This window comes from Pararge aegeria, chromosome 27 (genome assembly GCF_905163445.1).
Source record: "Pararge aegeria chromosome 27, ilParAegt1.1, whole genome shotgun sequence".
Lineage (NCBI taxonomy): Eukaryota > Metazoa > Arthropoda > Insecta > Lepidoptera > Nymphalidae > Pararge > Pararge aegeria.
In genome coordinates, this window is record NC_053206.1 from 7996752 (window position 1) to 8014424 (window position 17673).

At 36.7% G+C, this 17673-nt stretch overlaps 2 protein-coding genes and 1 long non-coding RNA gene across 4 annotated transcripts in view; 1 reads left to right on the top strand and 2 right to left on the bottom strand.

Moving 5' to 3' along the window:
* The first annotated feature begins 525 nt into the window (after positions 1–525).
* Positions 526–17673, top strand: part of LOC120635753 (uncharacterized protein MAL13P1.304-like) — a 32661-nt gene continuing 15513 nt past the window's right edge. For both annotated transcript variants that reach the window (XM_039906894.1, XM_039906895.1), the window contains exons 1-5: positions 526–678; positions 1146–1265; positions 2356–2575; positions 4772–4855; positions 17089–17212. In XM_039906894.1, coding sequence (XP_039762828.1) covers positions 1212–1265; positions 2356–2575; positions 4772–4855; positions 17089–17212 — 482 coding nt within the window. In that variant the 5' untranslated portion in view covers positions 526–678; positions 1146–1211. The remainder of the gene's footprint in view (positions 679–1145; positions 1266–2355; positions 2576–4771; positions 4856–17088; positions 17213–17673) is intronic.
* On the bottom strand, positions 7907–11389 carry LOC120635754. The gene is made up of 3 exons (XM_039906897.1): positions 11023–11389; positions 9707–9894; positions 7907–8089 (listed from the first exon to the last, which is right to left on the bottom strand). The coding sequence occupies exons 1-3, from the start codon at positions 11083–11085 to the stop codon at positions 7996–7998; spliced, it is 345 nt and encodes a 114-aa protein (XP_039762831.1). The 5' UTR covers positions 11086–11389; the 3' UTR covers positions 7907–7995.
* LOC120635755 lies at positions 11392–14351 on the bottom strand. Its single transcript, XR_005659302.1, has 3 exons — positions 14319–14351; positions 12155–12254; positions 11392–11689 (listed from the first exon to the last, which is right to left on the bottom strand). It is a non-coding gene; the product is annotated as an uncharacterized LOC120635755 (long non-coding RNA).

A 17673-nucleotide genomic window follows, 5' to 3' on the forward strand; every position in this document is an offset into this window, starting at 1 on the left:
TAGAGGTAAGGAGAGTCATCTTATATGGGAGAAAAGTTGAAAAAGTGTCCAGTTGTTGCGCTAAATAACAGTTCAAAAATCCTCCACAATGGCGCTGGTGGATGCACAGGGTATGGTATGAATTTAGCAATCGTAGATGAATTGAAGTATGCCGAGTTAAGAAATTTAATGTCATTATCGACTAAAGTAGTTAATTATTGAGAATTTCAACAACTTACGTTGTACAAAATATTGTGGTAAATATAACCTTACTTCCTTGTTTATTTTTCAAGCCTACTCTAACAATATTTATATTTGGCGCTTCTTTTAAGAGTTACCCTGATGCAAATGTGGCGCCATCCTAATTTAATACATTTTGACGACACTTTTTCATATACACAGATGACTCTCCTTACCTCTACCCTCCATACCATAGCTACCCAATTTGACGTTTATTTTTTTGGCGTTTCGTACAAACTGTCAAGTTGCCCAAAAAAAAAAACAAGTTTAGTTCGAAGTCTTTCACTCCTTGGGAGTTTCCGAATTTTTAACACTACCATGTTATTAAAAATGTTTCTGAATACAGTTCATTTGATATAACCAATTAATTAAAATTAGTGTTTTGTTTAAAAATACAAACATGTTTAAGTACAAAATAATTTGAAACTAATAGAAATTAATTTTACGCTGCATGCGAAGGTGATTTATTTGAATTGTACTGCAGGGCCTACCACATAAGAACTGTTACACTCCCAAATATTCACGCCCAAGATGAGATCTAATGAAATATATCACACTGCTCCATTCAACTGCTCTGAACATATTTCATGAAGATGCAGAATCTCTGGTCGTGTAGTGCGGGCCTCATAATATAAACATTAAAATTTTAAAATAGTACTTATAACTACATTTGATTGTATTTTATAGTAGAATAGTTGTCACCTATTCAGAGCAAATGTTGCATATAAAGGTCTCTGACACCATGTCACATATTTCCCACATACATGCCACATATTTTATTTCCACCTCTTGCTTGGCAGGTGGATAAACCTTTGGCAGAAGACAAACGTTTTGTTCTTTCCCTGTAGAGAAAATGTTTTCACTATGCTCAATTTATAGTATACTACATCTTATAGCTAATAGGTAAATATATTTATGCATTACAGGTAATTCATGACAAATAATGGCTGCCTTAAATACTAAGTCAATAAGAAAAACTGAATAAAAGCAAAATGGCAAAGACAAAGCAGGTGTTTGGAGAATTCAAATGCAAAATCTGCACTAAGGTAATTGTTGTTTATAATTAGGTTTGTTTGTGCTTGCAGGTTGTGGATAGATTAAAAGAAAATATGCATGCACTTTGTCAAGGTTTAATTGCGACTGGTTATTAGTATTTCACATTATTTAATTTGGATGGCTATGCTTGTGTGCGCTGTGTATGTATAATAGGAGAATGTTTGTATGCGTGTTAGCTGGAAGTATAAAAGAAGACATGTAAATTGTCACATATTTAGTAATTAGTCTTATTTAACTCAACAGTAATAAACATTTGAATTGCTTCAATAACAAGGGAAACCACTGTGAGGAACCTTCCATGGGTTCTCCATAATGCTCTCGAAAGTGTGTGAAGTTCAACGATCCGCACTGGGCCAGCACGGTGGACTAGGGCCTAAACCATTGTGGTAGGAGAAGCGATGCAGAGCTTTTGTGACAGAGCTCAACTGGGGGAGTACTACTGCTATGATTTTATAACATTTTTAAGGTAATTTTGGACCTGCCAATGCATAAGTTTACTTTTCAATTGATGATTTTCTTAATAACAAGGTTGCTTGGAAGCGACAGGCTCCGCTTTCATCTCTCACAAGATAGAAAAGTAAATATAAATATACTACAACAATACACACATCGCAATCCATAAGTTTACTTTACAATTATGAGTTTCTTAATAACGAGGTTGCTTGGAAGCGACAGGCTACGCTTACATCTCTCACAAGACAAGATAGAAAAATAAATATAAATAAATAAATATAAATATTAATATACCATGACAATACACACATCGCAATCTAGCCCCAAAGTAAGCGTAGCTTGTGTTATGGGACTGAGATAGCTGTTGAATATTTTAATGGATATATTACACATAAATACTTATAATATACAGATAAACACCCAGGTGTAAATGAATGGTAAAAGTAAATTGTTGATGTTGGAAAAAAGCAACTGCCGAGTTTCTTGCTGACTTCTTCTTGGTAGAACCTGCGTTCCAAACCTGTGGTAGAGTCACTACAGACAGACTGATTTGACTTTTCCAAAGTGGTTATTTAGGCCTAATTGAAATTAATGAATTCTGAATTTGAATATGTTGATATATTCCAGGTATTCACCGAGAGAGCAGGACTCGCACAGCACATTCAGCTGCACAGAACAGACCGCCCGTTTGCGTGTAAGAAGTGCACGTACACGTGCAAGACCAAGAAATATTTAAACAAGCATATAGCGCGGGTGCACAGGCAAGCCACGGGCAATGAGTGCGGGGTCTGCTCCAAGAAGTTTCACTTCAAATGCCAACTAGACAAGCATATGTATGTTCATACGAGTGAGTATAATAATGTCGGAACTAATACATTTAACTATTTATTAATCGAGAATATTATATATAATGCAAGAATGTATTATTTTTTATTTATTTGACGGCCGAGTGGCGCAGTGGGCAGCGACCCTGCTTTCTGAGTCCTAGGCCGTGGGTTCGATTCTCACAACTGGAAAATGTTTGTGTGATGAACATGAATGTTTTTCAGTGTCTGGGTGTTTATCTGTTTATTATAAGTATTTATGTGTATTATATTCATAAAAAAATATACCCATAACACAAGCTACGCTTACTTTGGGGCTAGGTGGCGATGTGTGTATTGTCGTAGTATATTTATTTTATTTATTATGCGTAATCCATAATTAATATTTCTTGTATAAACACATCAAAATGTATCGCAATTCAAGGAACATTAGAAATATTAAATAAGTATTACAACATTCCAAATTTTGAGGAAATATTTTCCCAGTAACCCCAGATTAAGGGGCTATGGTCTCAAACTGGAATATCAGCAGGCATTGTCTAATCCTTCCGAGCACTTTATCAGCAATAGAGTCATACAAATGTGGAATGCCTTGCCTGAAGATGTAGTGACTGCAGAATCACTGAATCAGTTTAAGAATGGACTGGATAAACATCAAAAAGACAAAGACCACAAGAAATGTAGACACATCAGCGAAAGCTGCTTAGTCTATTATATAATAATAATAATAAAGAATCTGGAAACAAGCTGAAGTGTATGTGGTACCTATTGTTATCTCTACTACAGGGGTTATTCCTAATAATCTTCTACATAGCTTAAAAATAATAGGTCTGGAAGAATCTCTCTACATCGGTTTGCAAAAAGCTGCCATTATAAATACATGTAGAATAGTAAGAAAGTTTTTGTTTAACATAAAAACACACCACTGCATTTACTTGGTTAAGGCCCGTAAATGCAGTTGAAACCAGCCAAGAGCTGAGAAATACAAACACTTCCAAATAATAATAAATGTCGTGAATTCAAAGTGGTCATCATACTCTGTAATCGATTAAATGTGACATCGTGTGTGGAGTAGCTTTTTTTTTCTAATTTTGAAGAACCCCCTATGTAAAACGACGGGTTTGACGTGTGTGTGTCTGAGTCAGTGGCAATGGTCGAACAATTGAACCGAATTTGACTATGTTTATTTTTATTAGCTTTTTATTAGCTTCACCTGTATGTTTGTATGTTTGTAACCGACTTCTTTGGGCGCGATTTTGACCCACTTTGAACGATCAGATTTGATTCAAACTTTGTAGACATACCGAGGATCGATGACAATACACTAATCTGAGAAGATTATTCCAATTTTCAATATAAAAAATAAGATTTTTTTAGTTTTTTCGAACTATTAATTACAATTACTACAGCGCCATCTAGACCCAAATGTAAAAAACCTATGGCGTTTCCAACAGAGGGCGTTCGCGTACCTAACAAATACCACAGAAAACATTAAGCTACTAGATGGTAGAGGGCGTTAGCTGTTACTTTTGAATGGGCTGTTTTAAATAAGTTATCACGGAATTGATAGTAGATTAGATCAAATAACAGTTTAAAATAAACCAAACTAAAAAGTAGAAAATAAATAATAGTTTAAATAAAACTAAAAAACACGCTTTTTATAGAAAACCGAACTGAAATGTGTTTGGTGAAAATCAGTCCAAGATGGCCACAAATTGGCCGATAGTATATTTTTTTCACAACTCTCTCAATATTATTGTATAGAAGCAGACATGCTTTACTTTGCGGAACTCCATGATACATTATGAAAATTAAGCTTAATTTGCTATACTCCGCGAAAAGCAGGAGAATCTGAGCTATTTATAGTTTCTTCAATCCTTATACTCCACACCAAACAGATCAATGCAAGCAATGACAGAGATGTTGACTGATGATTAATTGTTATATAGATATACAGACATACAGATTCTCCTGCTTTTCGCGGACTATAGCAAGTTAAGCTTAATTTTCATAATCTCTCAATATTGGTGTCAAACGAATACTATGACAAATTTCAAATCCAATATGGCCGCCATCAAAAAATGGCAAATATCATTTTTTTAATTCACCTCATCCTTAATTATTTATATAAGTAAAGGGGTATTAAAATTTTAATTGTATGCTATTTTGGATAAGTGAGTAAGGAGTAAAATTAATGAGAATAAAATCTTTATTTATAGATGCGAAGCCTTTCAAATGTGAGGTCTGCAATAAGGGATTCAACTCGACATACTCGCTTTCAACGCACAGACATCTACATACGGGTGAGTCAAAACACACTGCCACATGCTAGGATTCATGGATTTGGAATAAAAATAGCTAAACACCAGTAGTAGAACTGTTTGTGACAGAGCTCGTCTGGGGATGTGATAATCTGGTAGTTTTCAGATCATACCACATATCTCTTAGCCATTCATTACACCCTGGTACTTCTTAGCCAGCCACAATGCCATATCTTTATATTTTTGCCAGTTTATTCTGGCACTCCTTGAATCCTGTTGTAGCAGTAGTAAATCTTTTTGTGACAGAGCTCGTCCGGGGAAGTACCGCCATCTATATTTCTGCCGCTAAGCGGCATTGTTGCAATGCTGTGTTATAATCAGGTAGTCCTTCGGATCATACCAGATATCTCTTAGCCATTCATTACACCCTGGTACTTCTTAGCTAGCCACAATGCCATATCTTAATATTTTTGCCAGTTTATTCTGGCACTCCTTGATTCCTGTTGTAGCAGTAGTAAAGCTTTTTGTGACAGAGCTCGTCCGGGGAAGTACCGCCATGTATATTTCTGCCGCTAAGCGGCATTGTTGCAATGCTGTGTTATAATCTGGTAGTCTTTCGGATCATACCAGATATCTCTTAGCCATTCATTACACCCTGGTACTTCTAAGCCAGCCACAATGCCATATCTTTATATTTTTGCCAGTTTATTCTGGCACTCCTTGATTCCTGTTGTAGCAGTAGTAAATCTTTTTGTGACAGAGCTCGTCCGGGGAAGTACCGCCATGCTTATTTCTGCCACTAAGCGGCATTGTTGCAATGCTGTGTTATAATCTGGTAGTTTTCAGATCATACCACATATCTCTTAGCCATTCATTACACCCTGGTACTTCTTAGCCAGCCACAATGCCATATCTTTATATTTTTGCCAGTTTATTCTGGCACTCCTTGAATCATGTTGTAGCAGTAGTATAGCTTTTTGTGACGGAGCTCGTCCGGGTAAGTACCGCCATACTTATTTCTGCCGCTAAGCGGCATTGTTGCAATGCTGTGTTCCGGTGTGAAGCGCGTGGTCGCCGGTGTAGTTACAGGCGCATGTGGCTTAACACCTACGTCTCAGGTTGGTGGACACAGGGCATGTTGCGGGACGTGCTCCTTGCATACCCTGCGAAGTGTTGCTTTGTTTATAGACAACTAGCTGTTGCCCGCGATTTGGTGTTTTTTTTATGTGGCATTAAATTTAGTTGTAGATCTAAAAAAAATTAAAGTATTCAGTGTAGCTAAGCCTTAAATGAGGGGTTTGCTGCTGTCCGCTGAGGAGTTCTGTTCTCTATCTCCAACCACAGTTCGGGCCAAATGAAACACATATTTTAACCTCTATAGTACAAAAATAATTCTGTAATACGGTTATAATTTGTCGGAGTTATGGTGTTAAATCGTCAAACACTTATCCCCTCTCCCAAAGGAAGCGAGCCTAATGTCGGGATAAAAAGTATCCTACATTACTTCTAACACTTCCAAGAATATGTGTACAAAGTTTCATGAGGATCGGTTTAGTAGTTTTTGCGTGAAAGCGTAACAAACAAACTTACATTGACATTTATAATATTAGTAGGGATGATTTTACACTTCAGGTGGGCCATGGTAACATTGGTAATTATATGGACGGCTGATTGGGGCAGTGGGCAGCGACCCTGCTTTCTGAGTAAAAAACCGTGGGTTCGATTCCCATTACTGGATAATGTTTGTGTGATTAATATGACTGTTTTTCAGTGTCTCGGTTTTTATATAATAAATAAATAATGAAATAAATATACTACGACCATTATTTGTATATTATAAGTATTTATGTATATTATTCAAAAAAAAAAATATTCATCGGTCATCTTAGTACCCATAACACAAGCTACGCTTACTTTGGGACTAGATGGCGTTGTGTGTATTATCGTAGTATATTTATTTATTTATAAAAAAAAAATGTGTCACAACGTCGGAGCAGTGTTTTGTCACAGTTCAACCATTTAAATGTTAAAGTGTGAGGTGTAGGTGTGTTCACCTCTGTTGGGAGTCTGCCTGCTACTGGGAGCGTGGTACGGGGATTTGGTAATAATACTCTTCGAACCTTTTGACCACAGTTTGTTCAACAAACGCTTGTTCGCTTGACGGCCGGTTGGTAGGGACTGGCTACCCAGTACGCGGCCTGACGTAGCTACCGCGCAATGCTTACGCGGCCTGACGTAGCTACCGCGCAATGCTTACGCGGCCTGACGTAGCTACCGCGCAATGCTTACGCGGCCTGACGTAGCTACCGCGCAATGCTTAGTCAGCCTACAAAAGCGTGTAAAAACTGCTAAACTATTGCTCCTTTATTCCGCGTGCATAGAGGGTATGCACAGGGTATGCAGATGATATGAAATGAAGAAAATCTTCAAAAAACTTAAGTATAGGCATGATAAGAGTTAAAATGCCTATCCTAAGCGTATAAAATGTATATCATAAACAAGCTTATAGAAAAGTCCTATTATAGTATAAAGGACTACGTAATCGATGAAAAATCTTGTATGTGAATTATTGCTCTAACCAGGTTGCTCTTCCAATAATTTAAAATGACATTGTGAGATGGTGATAACAAAAAAAAAAAAAAAACACCCGGCTTAGTTTGTTGTGGGCTTCTTCTTAGACCGGGACGCGTTTGGAACCCACGTAGCTTTAGTTTTAAGTTTACGAATGTGGTTATCGCCATCGTATCACTACCGTGTAATTCTTATGCACGCATCGAAAGTGCCACCTATGGGCTTACTTGAATACTTTGACTATAAAAAGCCTACCGTACTGGAGATTTACTTCATTTTATATCATCTGCATACCCTGTGCATACCCTCTATGCACGCCACCGGCCGCGTTCATTAATAAAACCCCAAAGGTATAGACGCTCAGTGGCGTGCACTTCATCCACGCACAAAAGCACTGCCTACCCAAAAATTTATGTATAACTCTTATAAGAGAAGGATTTTTGCTGTTTTATGTAATTTTCCTGCTGTATGCATAACCAAGTGCACGCCACTGTAAGACGCTACTGACAACACCTTTCCAATGTCATAATCCGACGTTATGCCGTGTTTATTTTAAGTCGATATATTGTAGGCGCGTGCGCTCACTTTAATTTCTGGTCACTTTACTTTAGTCACAGTATTACAATTCTAGATAAATATTGCAAATATTTTTCATCGGTGACGCAATCTTCCGGTTTTACGCACTGTCCGGAACTTTCTACGTATCTGAAAGAGAATAAATGTTGGATAGAAGCAGGCGTTAGTTTGCGGAAATCCATAATATATTATGAAAATTAAGCTTAATTTGCTATACTCCGCGAACAGCAGGAGAATCTGTATGGTGTAATTTATAAATTTAATTTATAAATATATTCATTGTAAAGTCAACATCTCCTGAGGATGCTCCGGTTTCGTAGCGAAACTTGCGTAGAGGGTACATTGCCGAGGATCTGTTTGGTGTGGAGTAATACGGATTGAAGTAATTATAAATTACACCATACAGATTCTCCTGCTGTTCGCGGAGTATAGCAAATTAAGCTTAATTTTCATGATATAAAAGAGAATAATTGTTTTATAATTTTTATTAGTGTTTTTTTTTCGTCCACCAATCCGCACTGGGCCAGCGTGGTGGACTACGGCTCTAACCTTTCATTGTGCGAGGAGACCCGTGCCCATTGCTTTCAAAATCGATTTTCGGGTGACCGCTTACATACCAACAACGAATATGTTATTAGAAATAAAAAAAAAATAATGGACACAAATCGTAAGCTTGGACACCAACAGCGAATCCAGGTTGCTTTTTAAATAGTTTTCAATGACAATGTGAGATGGTGATAACAAAAAAAACACCTTCCGGCTAAGTTTGTTGTGGATACTTCAGGGCGCGTTTGGAACCCTCTTAGCTTGAGTTCTAACTGTTTTATTTCAACTTTATTTATTTATTAATGAACCAACGAAAAATATATTTTTCTAGGGAAATAATAATTACAAACTAAAATTAAAATTCCAGCTAATAGACCTGATATAGTGCTAGTCGATCGATCAGTGCGCCGTGCAATAATTGTTGACATAACTATTCCACATGACGATAATCTGGTGAAAGCTGAAAAGGAAAAAGTATCTCAATACTTGGACCTTGCTCACGAGATTACCGCCATGTGGAATGTTGAGTCGACCGTTGTTGTTCCGATCGTCGTTTCAGTCAATGGTCTTCTCGCGAAAAGCTTCGACCAACATCTCAAGAAGCTTTCGCTTGGTTGTTGGATCAAGGGTCGGATACAGAAGGCAGTAGTCCTTGAAACGGCGCGTATTGTGAGGAGGTTTCTCACTCTGGAGCCCTGACCACCGGTTGCTTGGGCATTCAAAAGCCCCGCAAGCGGAGGGTGGAAGTTTTTTTTTTTTTTTTTATAAATTTTTAATAGTGTTTTTTAATTTATTCTTAAGCATTGTTAATAATTTGAAAAAAAAAAAAAAAGAAAAATAATAAATGATAGACAAACTAAAATTAATATTTACAACATAAGCCGTCTAACTGTTCACTTATGGGCATGGTACCCAAAATGCTGGCGCTATTGCCCCTTTGAATTGCTAGACTTAGCCGTTGGGCTAAATAAGCGCCAGCTCTTGGGTCACCAGACGTAACGTTTGTTGGTTTGACGTTTTGGGACACGATGTTAATAAAATGTTTCGTGACAGAACACCATGGGCCCAGAGATACCAACACAAGCGCCGCAAAAACATAGTCATTACAAATAACGGAGTATTTAGGGCGCTTTCGCTAAATACATCTTACATGCACAAAAAAAAAAAAAGATCTAAAATCGTGCTGTTTTCTCAACGTACCCAGATCTGCAGAAACAACCAGGGATGGATAGTGTGAGACATTGCCTGGCCTTCAGAGTTATCACATACTTGTGGGAGTGTATTTTATGACGGTCCACAGACTTCCTCAGATATATAAGGAGTTTGTTCACGTCGAAGATATTGTTTCTCAGATCCGTGTTCTTACCAAAGATGTTTTCCAGAAGTATCTGGAATGTTGGACACATTATCCTTACTTATCTTTACTAATATTATAAACGCGGGAGTGTGTTGCAGGTTTTCGTTTGTTTGTCGTTCCTTAACGCCCTAATTTAGCGACCAATCATGTTGATATTTGACAAAGAGTTAGTTTTAATTTAATTTTTTAAGAACAATAAATAAATATACTACGACAATACACACATCGCCATCTAGCCCCAAAGTAAGCGAAGCTTGTTTTATGGGTACTAAGATGACTGATGAATATTTTTATGAATAATATACATAAATACTTATAATATACATATAAACACCAAACTGAAAAAAAAAATTTGAACCTACGGCCTGCACAGGGTCGCTGCAAACTGCGCCAATCGCCTTTTAATCCTAACTTAATAGATATTGAAATAAAAAACAGTGGTAGACTAATGGGTAAAGCTTCTATTCGCAAGGCACATACATTAGATATACAACGTGTAACAGAATAACGAAATACCGTTGAAGGGTGCATAAGTATATTACATAAGGAATCACCCTGTACATAAATTAAATTAAAAAAAGAATATTTATTTTTCCATACAAACGAATTGAAAACATTCTAAGTGTTTACTTGTGACAACCCTATTGGAGATAAAATACCGACACGCGCATGGTACCTACGCTACGCGTCGCGTACGGCACGCGAACCTAATAAAGTGACGAGAGTCACACGATTTCTCTCAGAAGATAGAAAAATGAATGTTAAAATGTAAAATGTAAATTATTGATGTTGGAAAAGAGCAACTGCTGAGTTTCTGGCCGGCTTCTGCTCGGTAGGATCTGCCTTCCGAACCGGTGGTAGAGTCACTACAAACAGACAGACTTGACGTTTCAAAAGTGCTTATATTAGGCCTACTTGAAATAAATGAATTTTGGACTTTGTTTTTTTTTTAATTTTAATTTTGCATGATGTTGGACTGTCGATGATTCCTTTCAGTAAAAATTATGGCAGCGGGTTTCACAGATAAGTCTCAGAGACAGTACGTAATGTACCTCTAAAGCATGTGAAATAATATTACGGTTTTCATTTACACGTAGTATTAGAAACGAAATATCTAAATATATAGTAGTTAGGAGAAATGGTTAATATGATAAAATACCTCAGTCATTTCACCAGTGAATCTGAATTCGGTATCGACATATTTATTCAATACGTTTGTCATGACGACAACAAATTTTGCATCGAAATTCGATCGCCTACCACACTTGCGTCTCACAACTTTGCCTATCAGCGATCTAGGGTCGAACTTCTCTAAGAACCAACATCTTTCCTTTTCTTCATCGATATCGTTGTTGAAATTATCCCCAAAGTCACCGTACGCTGTTTTACCACTTCTTCGTAGAATACCGTGAACATGCTTTACGCCATCTAGTATTTTTAAATCGTTTATATCAACTGTTCCGTTTTTAGTGTTCGTATCAAATTCAGCTAGTTTTTCATTTTTATTGACATATTTTTCATTTTTAATAATATCCTCTTTAGTGTTTCTATGATATTGTTTTAAATTTTTAGATGTATCTACTTTAACATTGGTTTCTTTCGAACTTTTTGGATTGTTATCAACTCTATCTACGTCTTGTATGAATTTTTTAACATCTGTATTTCCTTTATCGTTTTTGTCAAGATCTGACAGTTTTCTTCGTAAATTCGGATGGAAATTCATTCTTAACTCATCATTATAATCATTAGCCATAATGTCATTATTAATTTTGTTTCGACCACCAAGTTGATCTTTAATTGATTTCTTGTAGTCTAGCATTATCAATCTAAAAATAATTAATAAAAAAATTCAAAATTCAAAATTTATTTTATTATCACTATCTCACAGTAAAATTATTTAGCTATGAAGCTAGAGCAATTCACACCCAAACTTTTTTATCGTTTAAGTAATCCTTAATATTTATAACTTTAAACTAGCTCACTCCCCATTAGTGAAGGTGTGTGTACTTATGTACACGCTTTAGAAGTTTTAGTTCTTTGGTGTAACACGATCTCCTACTTAAATTCACAATTCATCGTTGCGACAGGGCACGGCTACTACAGAATATAATTACAGAAGCAGTAAATATAAATGGTTACGCACAGAGCGTCACGCCGTTCGCCGTGACGGCATACAGGTATATTTTACTGCCGATCGCACCAATAGGTGTTTCATATTGAAAGGAACGTTTCAAACGTCCTTATATTACCTACTTGAAATAAATGAACTTGAATTTTTGAATTTTGCTTACTTGTCTATGGCATTAAGGACACTGGCGCAGACAACTGGGCAAGTTCGTCCTAGCGGTACCCAAGGCTTGGCATTGGAATCCTGGCAGAAAACTCGGGCCTCTACAAAGGGCGAACATGCAAAACGTGAAATTATTCTAACACACATTCGGGTCTTCTCCGTTAGACCTAGACTTCGAAACTGCGTATCATATAAACGTTAATAACAAGTGATAAACGACTAGATTGATGAATTCCTTAACGACAAGGCTGCTTGGAAGCAGGCCACTCCGATCTCATCTCTCACTAAACAGAAAAATTCTAAATATTGTTAAATTTTAACATGATGCTGGAAAAGAGCAATCTGCTGAGTTTCTTGCCGGCTCTTCTCAGTGGAATCTGCCTTCCGAACCGGCGGTAGAGTCACTACAAACAGACTGACTTGACGTTTCAAAAGTGCCTATTAATTAGGCCTACTTGAAATAAATGAATTTTTAATTTTTTTTTAGACACCGGGAGGTATCTTTGCGTCGTTCGAGTCCATGTAGGACTGAGGTGCATCGATAATGCAGTCGTATTTATATCAAAATACCCTCCAACTCAATGTCACGAACATAAATATCTGGCAAATATGAAGTTACAGTTATGGAGGGTAGAGGTAAGGAGAGTCATCTTATATGGGAGAAAAGTTGAATAGTGTCCAGTTGTATGCGCTAAATAACAGTTCAAAAATCCTCCACAATGGCGCTGGTGGATGCACAGGGTATGGTATGAATGTAGCAATCGTAGATGAATTGAAGTATGCCGAGTTAAAAAATGTAATGTCATTATCGACTAAAGTAGTTAATTATTGAGAATTTCAACAACTTACGTTGTACAAAATATTGTGGTAAATATAACCTTACTTCCTTGTATCTCCATACTTCCTTGTTTATTTTTCAAGCCTACTCTAACAATATTTATATTTGGCGCTTCTTTTAAGAGTTACCTTGATGCAAATGTGGCGCCATCCTAATTTAATACATTTTGAGGACACTTTTTCATATACACAGATGATCCTCCTTACCTCTACCCTCCATAGCTACAGTTATCAAAAGTTTAATTGTTTACCCACTTTATAAATTAACTGTGACACAAGAGTTGACGACCTCCGTGGCGCAACGGTGAGCGCTATGAACTTAAGTAGGAGGTTCCGGGTTCGATTCCCGGCAGGAACAATTTGGAAATTTGTTATTTCTGAATTCTCTCTGGTCTGGTCTGGTGGGAGGCTTTGGCTGTGGCTAGTTACCATACCGGCAAAGACTTGCCGCTAAGCGATTTAGTGTTTCGGCGCGGTGTCGCAAAGATACCAATTAGGGGTATGACTACCATACTACCTAACAGATTAGCCCGCTATCATCTTAGACTGCGTCATCACTTCCCAACTGAACTAAAAAAATGGCGACGTAAAATTAGCGAAATTGAAAAAAAAAAAACACCGAAATTTGTTGCTAAAAAAATAATTTTTTTGTTTTAACCGATCGCATAAAATCGGCAATAACGCTAACTTTACATTAAGATAGCGTGGGAATCACTGAATGTCGACTGATCAATCAAGCAAATAAGGGTAAGTTTGTTGCTAATTTGTTGCTGGAAGATGCTTAGAAAAAAAAAAAAAAAAAGATTTTTTTCGCCATTTTTTTATACCTACGCTATCTTAATGTAAAGTTAGCGTTATTGCCGATTTTATGCGATCGGTTAAAACAAAAAAAATATTTTTTTAGCAACAAATTTCGGTGTTTTTTTTTTTCAATTTCGCTAATTTTACGTCGCCATTTTTTTAGACCTCTTTCCAACAAAATAAAAATAAAAAAAAGCTATTTGAAATTTTAGCACTATATGTATAGAAAACACTTGTCGAACGACGGCTCCCTCAATTCCGGAGTGGAAATACTACGCGCAGAGAGTCCTAGGTACATTTCTGTTTTCCACAACAGCGTACACTGGTTGTTAAAGAGTGTAAGAGGCAATGTAGCTTAAACAACAATAAAGTCGCTACCTGTTACAAATGTTTTTTCTAGTATCAATCAAAAATTCGGATGTATCTACTTTAAAAAAAAAAAATATCTTATTTTGACAATCCGCTGGATCCGTCAATTATTATTAAGGAAATAAAAAAATAACAAGCAATGATTAAATAATGCTTACCAACATTAATAAAATTGCCATTTATTATATTAAACACAAAAATGTATTCAAATAATTTAGAATTAATTTTCATTGTTTAAATTCAAAATTTTGTTCGGAACCAACCAATGTAATTTAGAAAAGTAATCTCTAATAGGTAGGTGTATGTAAAGCCAATCAAAAAAGTATGTCTGTATAACTGTATATAAGTATAATATAATATTCACATTCACAAATCAAGTTTGTTTGTAAATATGTTAGCAAGGGGTTTTTTTTTCTTATTTTATACTAGCGTACCCAGCCCGCTTCACCGGGCTAGATTTTGCTTTATTTTATTTAAACAATAAATTTACATCATTAAATTTTTAATTTAAGTCTCATAATATATTTATTTCTCTCCATATTCATTCTCTTCTATTCTCTTCTCGAGCGGGTGAAGATCATTATCTACACCCATGTACACCCAACAATAGAATATCATCATAGTAAATAAAAGCTGTATTTGACAGTTTGACAGTTCAAAAATATGTGTGCTCCGATCGTCACCAAACTTTGCAGGATTACTCGCCAGGTCAATCCGGAGATTCCCTGAAAGTTTCATTGATATCGGTCCAGCCGTTTTGGAGCATATACGGAACATACCCACACACTTTCTCTTTTATATATATAGATAGATTATCAGCATCCTTTAAATCTACACAACGTGTAACGGAATTACGAAATACCGTTGAAGGATATATAGGTATATTTCATAAGGAATCACGCTGTAAAATTATTAAATCAAAAGCATATTTACATTTCCACACGAACTAATTCAAAACATTCTCAGTGTTTACTTGTGACAACCCGATAAAAGACCGACACGCGCGTAGTACCTACGCTACGCGACGCGTACCTAAGACAGGGGTCACTTGATTTTAATTTTGCATGTGATGTTAGGGCTGTATCTGATTTCTTTCAGTACACACTATGGCAGTGGTTTACTCAAAAACTATTAAAGTTTCGATTTCTCAACTTCTGTTAATTACACTTTTATGAAGATTAATTATTTACGTAGCCATTACTGCTTACAGAACCATGATATATGTGTTTTAGACATTTTTTAAACGCATTGAATTTTTAAACTTAGGAACAGCAAAAAAAAAAATCTGTTAGGTTAGGTTCATTATATCAACCCGTTACCGGCCCACGGGTCTCCTACAATCAGAAGGGGTTAAGGCCGTAGTCCACCACGCTGGCCTAGTGCGGATTGGTGGGCTCCACACACCTCTGAGAACATTATGTAGTACTCTCAGGCATGCAGGTTTCCTCACGATGCTTTCCTTCACCGTTGAAGCAAGTGATATTTTAATTGCTTAATACTCACGTAACTTAGAAAAGTTAGAGGTGTGTGCTAGGGTTCGAACTCGGCCCCCCCGAAAGGGCGGTCGAGCTTTCTGCCCAATGCGCTACCACCGATTCTAGGTTAGGTTCTCACCACTCGGTTAGGTTAAAGTGTAATAATGGTTTGGACGATGGCAAATATCAACAGTGGCTAACCAAAGTCGTGGTCAACTGCAATACAGAATAGCCCTGCAGGGTTTGCTAATATTTTATAAGTGTTTTTGAGTTCCAGAAAATTCCTCGGCCTTTTATAGAAATTAATTAAAAACATTTTCATACAAGAATCGCAGGGGCTCTAAACTAGTGATAGTATAAAGTAAATTTGCCGTGACTAAAAACCAATTTTAGCTACTTTAGTGACTTTTATTGGTCGTAATTTTTTTTTTTTTTTACCTAGAATCTGCGTCTAACGTTATCTGCGTCAGCATTAATTCTATACGTGCACTCTGTGGGCTAATTATACCCAAGCAAGCAAGGTCTTTGAATGCTCTACGAGTCGCAATATAATACGCCACGCATCAAAAGTGCCATTCATGGGCCTACTTGAATAAAGATATTTATGATTTTGACTTTGAATTTAATATCTTCAGGATAATGTTGAGATGGATAATCTGGTAGTGAGCGGAGAACCGTGGTGGTGCGGAGAACAGAGTTTATGGCTTCTTCGCAATTATTAGGATACATATCGCGTCCCTCAAACGTAGGGTCGAGAGTAGAGTCTCCGATATTGTTCACCGGGCTTTAGCTGGCAGGCAGGATAGTTTTTTCAAAGCACAGTGGATGTCAGCTTTAGTATGTAGTAAGGGGGCGTCCATAAATTACGTATGATGGGGAGAGGGGGGGGGGGGGGGTGGTCGAGTCAAATCTCGATTATTTTTGTTTCAATCTGATTGAAACAAAAATAAATACTATTTTGGTCATAATTCTCACATATCATCTGGACCTAATGTCATTCGTTTCGCAGTCGCAAAATCCTGTACTTCTGATTTTGGTTTCACAAACGTTCAATGGAAAGGCCGAGCTAAAGAATTGTAGGCAAATTTAAGCTTTAATGCAATGCAAATAGGATCCATTTTACTCAATTATTTCGATACTATAAAACGACAACGTCAACGTTAATGTTGAACAGATGGCGCTGTTTCGATTCCATACCATTGGCGGCTGGTTGGCGTAATGGGCAACGACTCTGAACATGAATGTTTTTCAGTGTCTGGGTGTTTATCTGTATATTTTAAGTATTTGAGTATATTACTCATAAAAATATCAGCTATCTTAGTACCCATAACACAAGCTACGCTTACTTTGGGGCTAGATGGCGATGATATTATTTTTTTTTATTATACATATCTTGGTTTATATTTATAGGTAGGTAACCTCGAACAAGGCACTCATCAGTCATTCGTTGCAGGCGCAAAACCGTTCAAGTGCAGCTACTGCGAGTACGCGTGCAGAGACAGCTCCACCTTGCGGAAGCATCGCGAGAGACACACGGGCATCACCAGACTCTACCAGTGCACTGCGTGCGACAAAACGTATGTTGAAATTTTTAATCGTCAATTATTTTTGTAGTGACTACCCTCGCTACAATAATAATCGTCAATTATTTTTGTAGTTACTACCTTCGGTACAAAAATAAACGTCAATTATTTTTGTAGTGACTACCCTCGCTACAAAAATAAACGTCAATTAGATTTTAGTGACTACCCTCGCTACAAATATAGTCGTCAATTATTTTTGTAGTGACTACCCTCGCTACAAAAATAAACGTCAATTATATTTTAGTGACTACCCTCGCTACAAACATAAACGTCAATTATATTTTAGTAACTACCCTAGCTATAAAAATAAACGTCAATAATTTTTGTAGTGACTACCCTCGCTACAATAATAATCGTCAATTATTTTTGTAGTTACTACCCTCGCTACAAAAATAAACGTCAATTACATTTTAGTGACTACCCTCGCTACAAACATAAACGTCAATTATATTTTA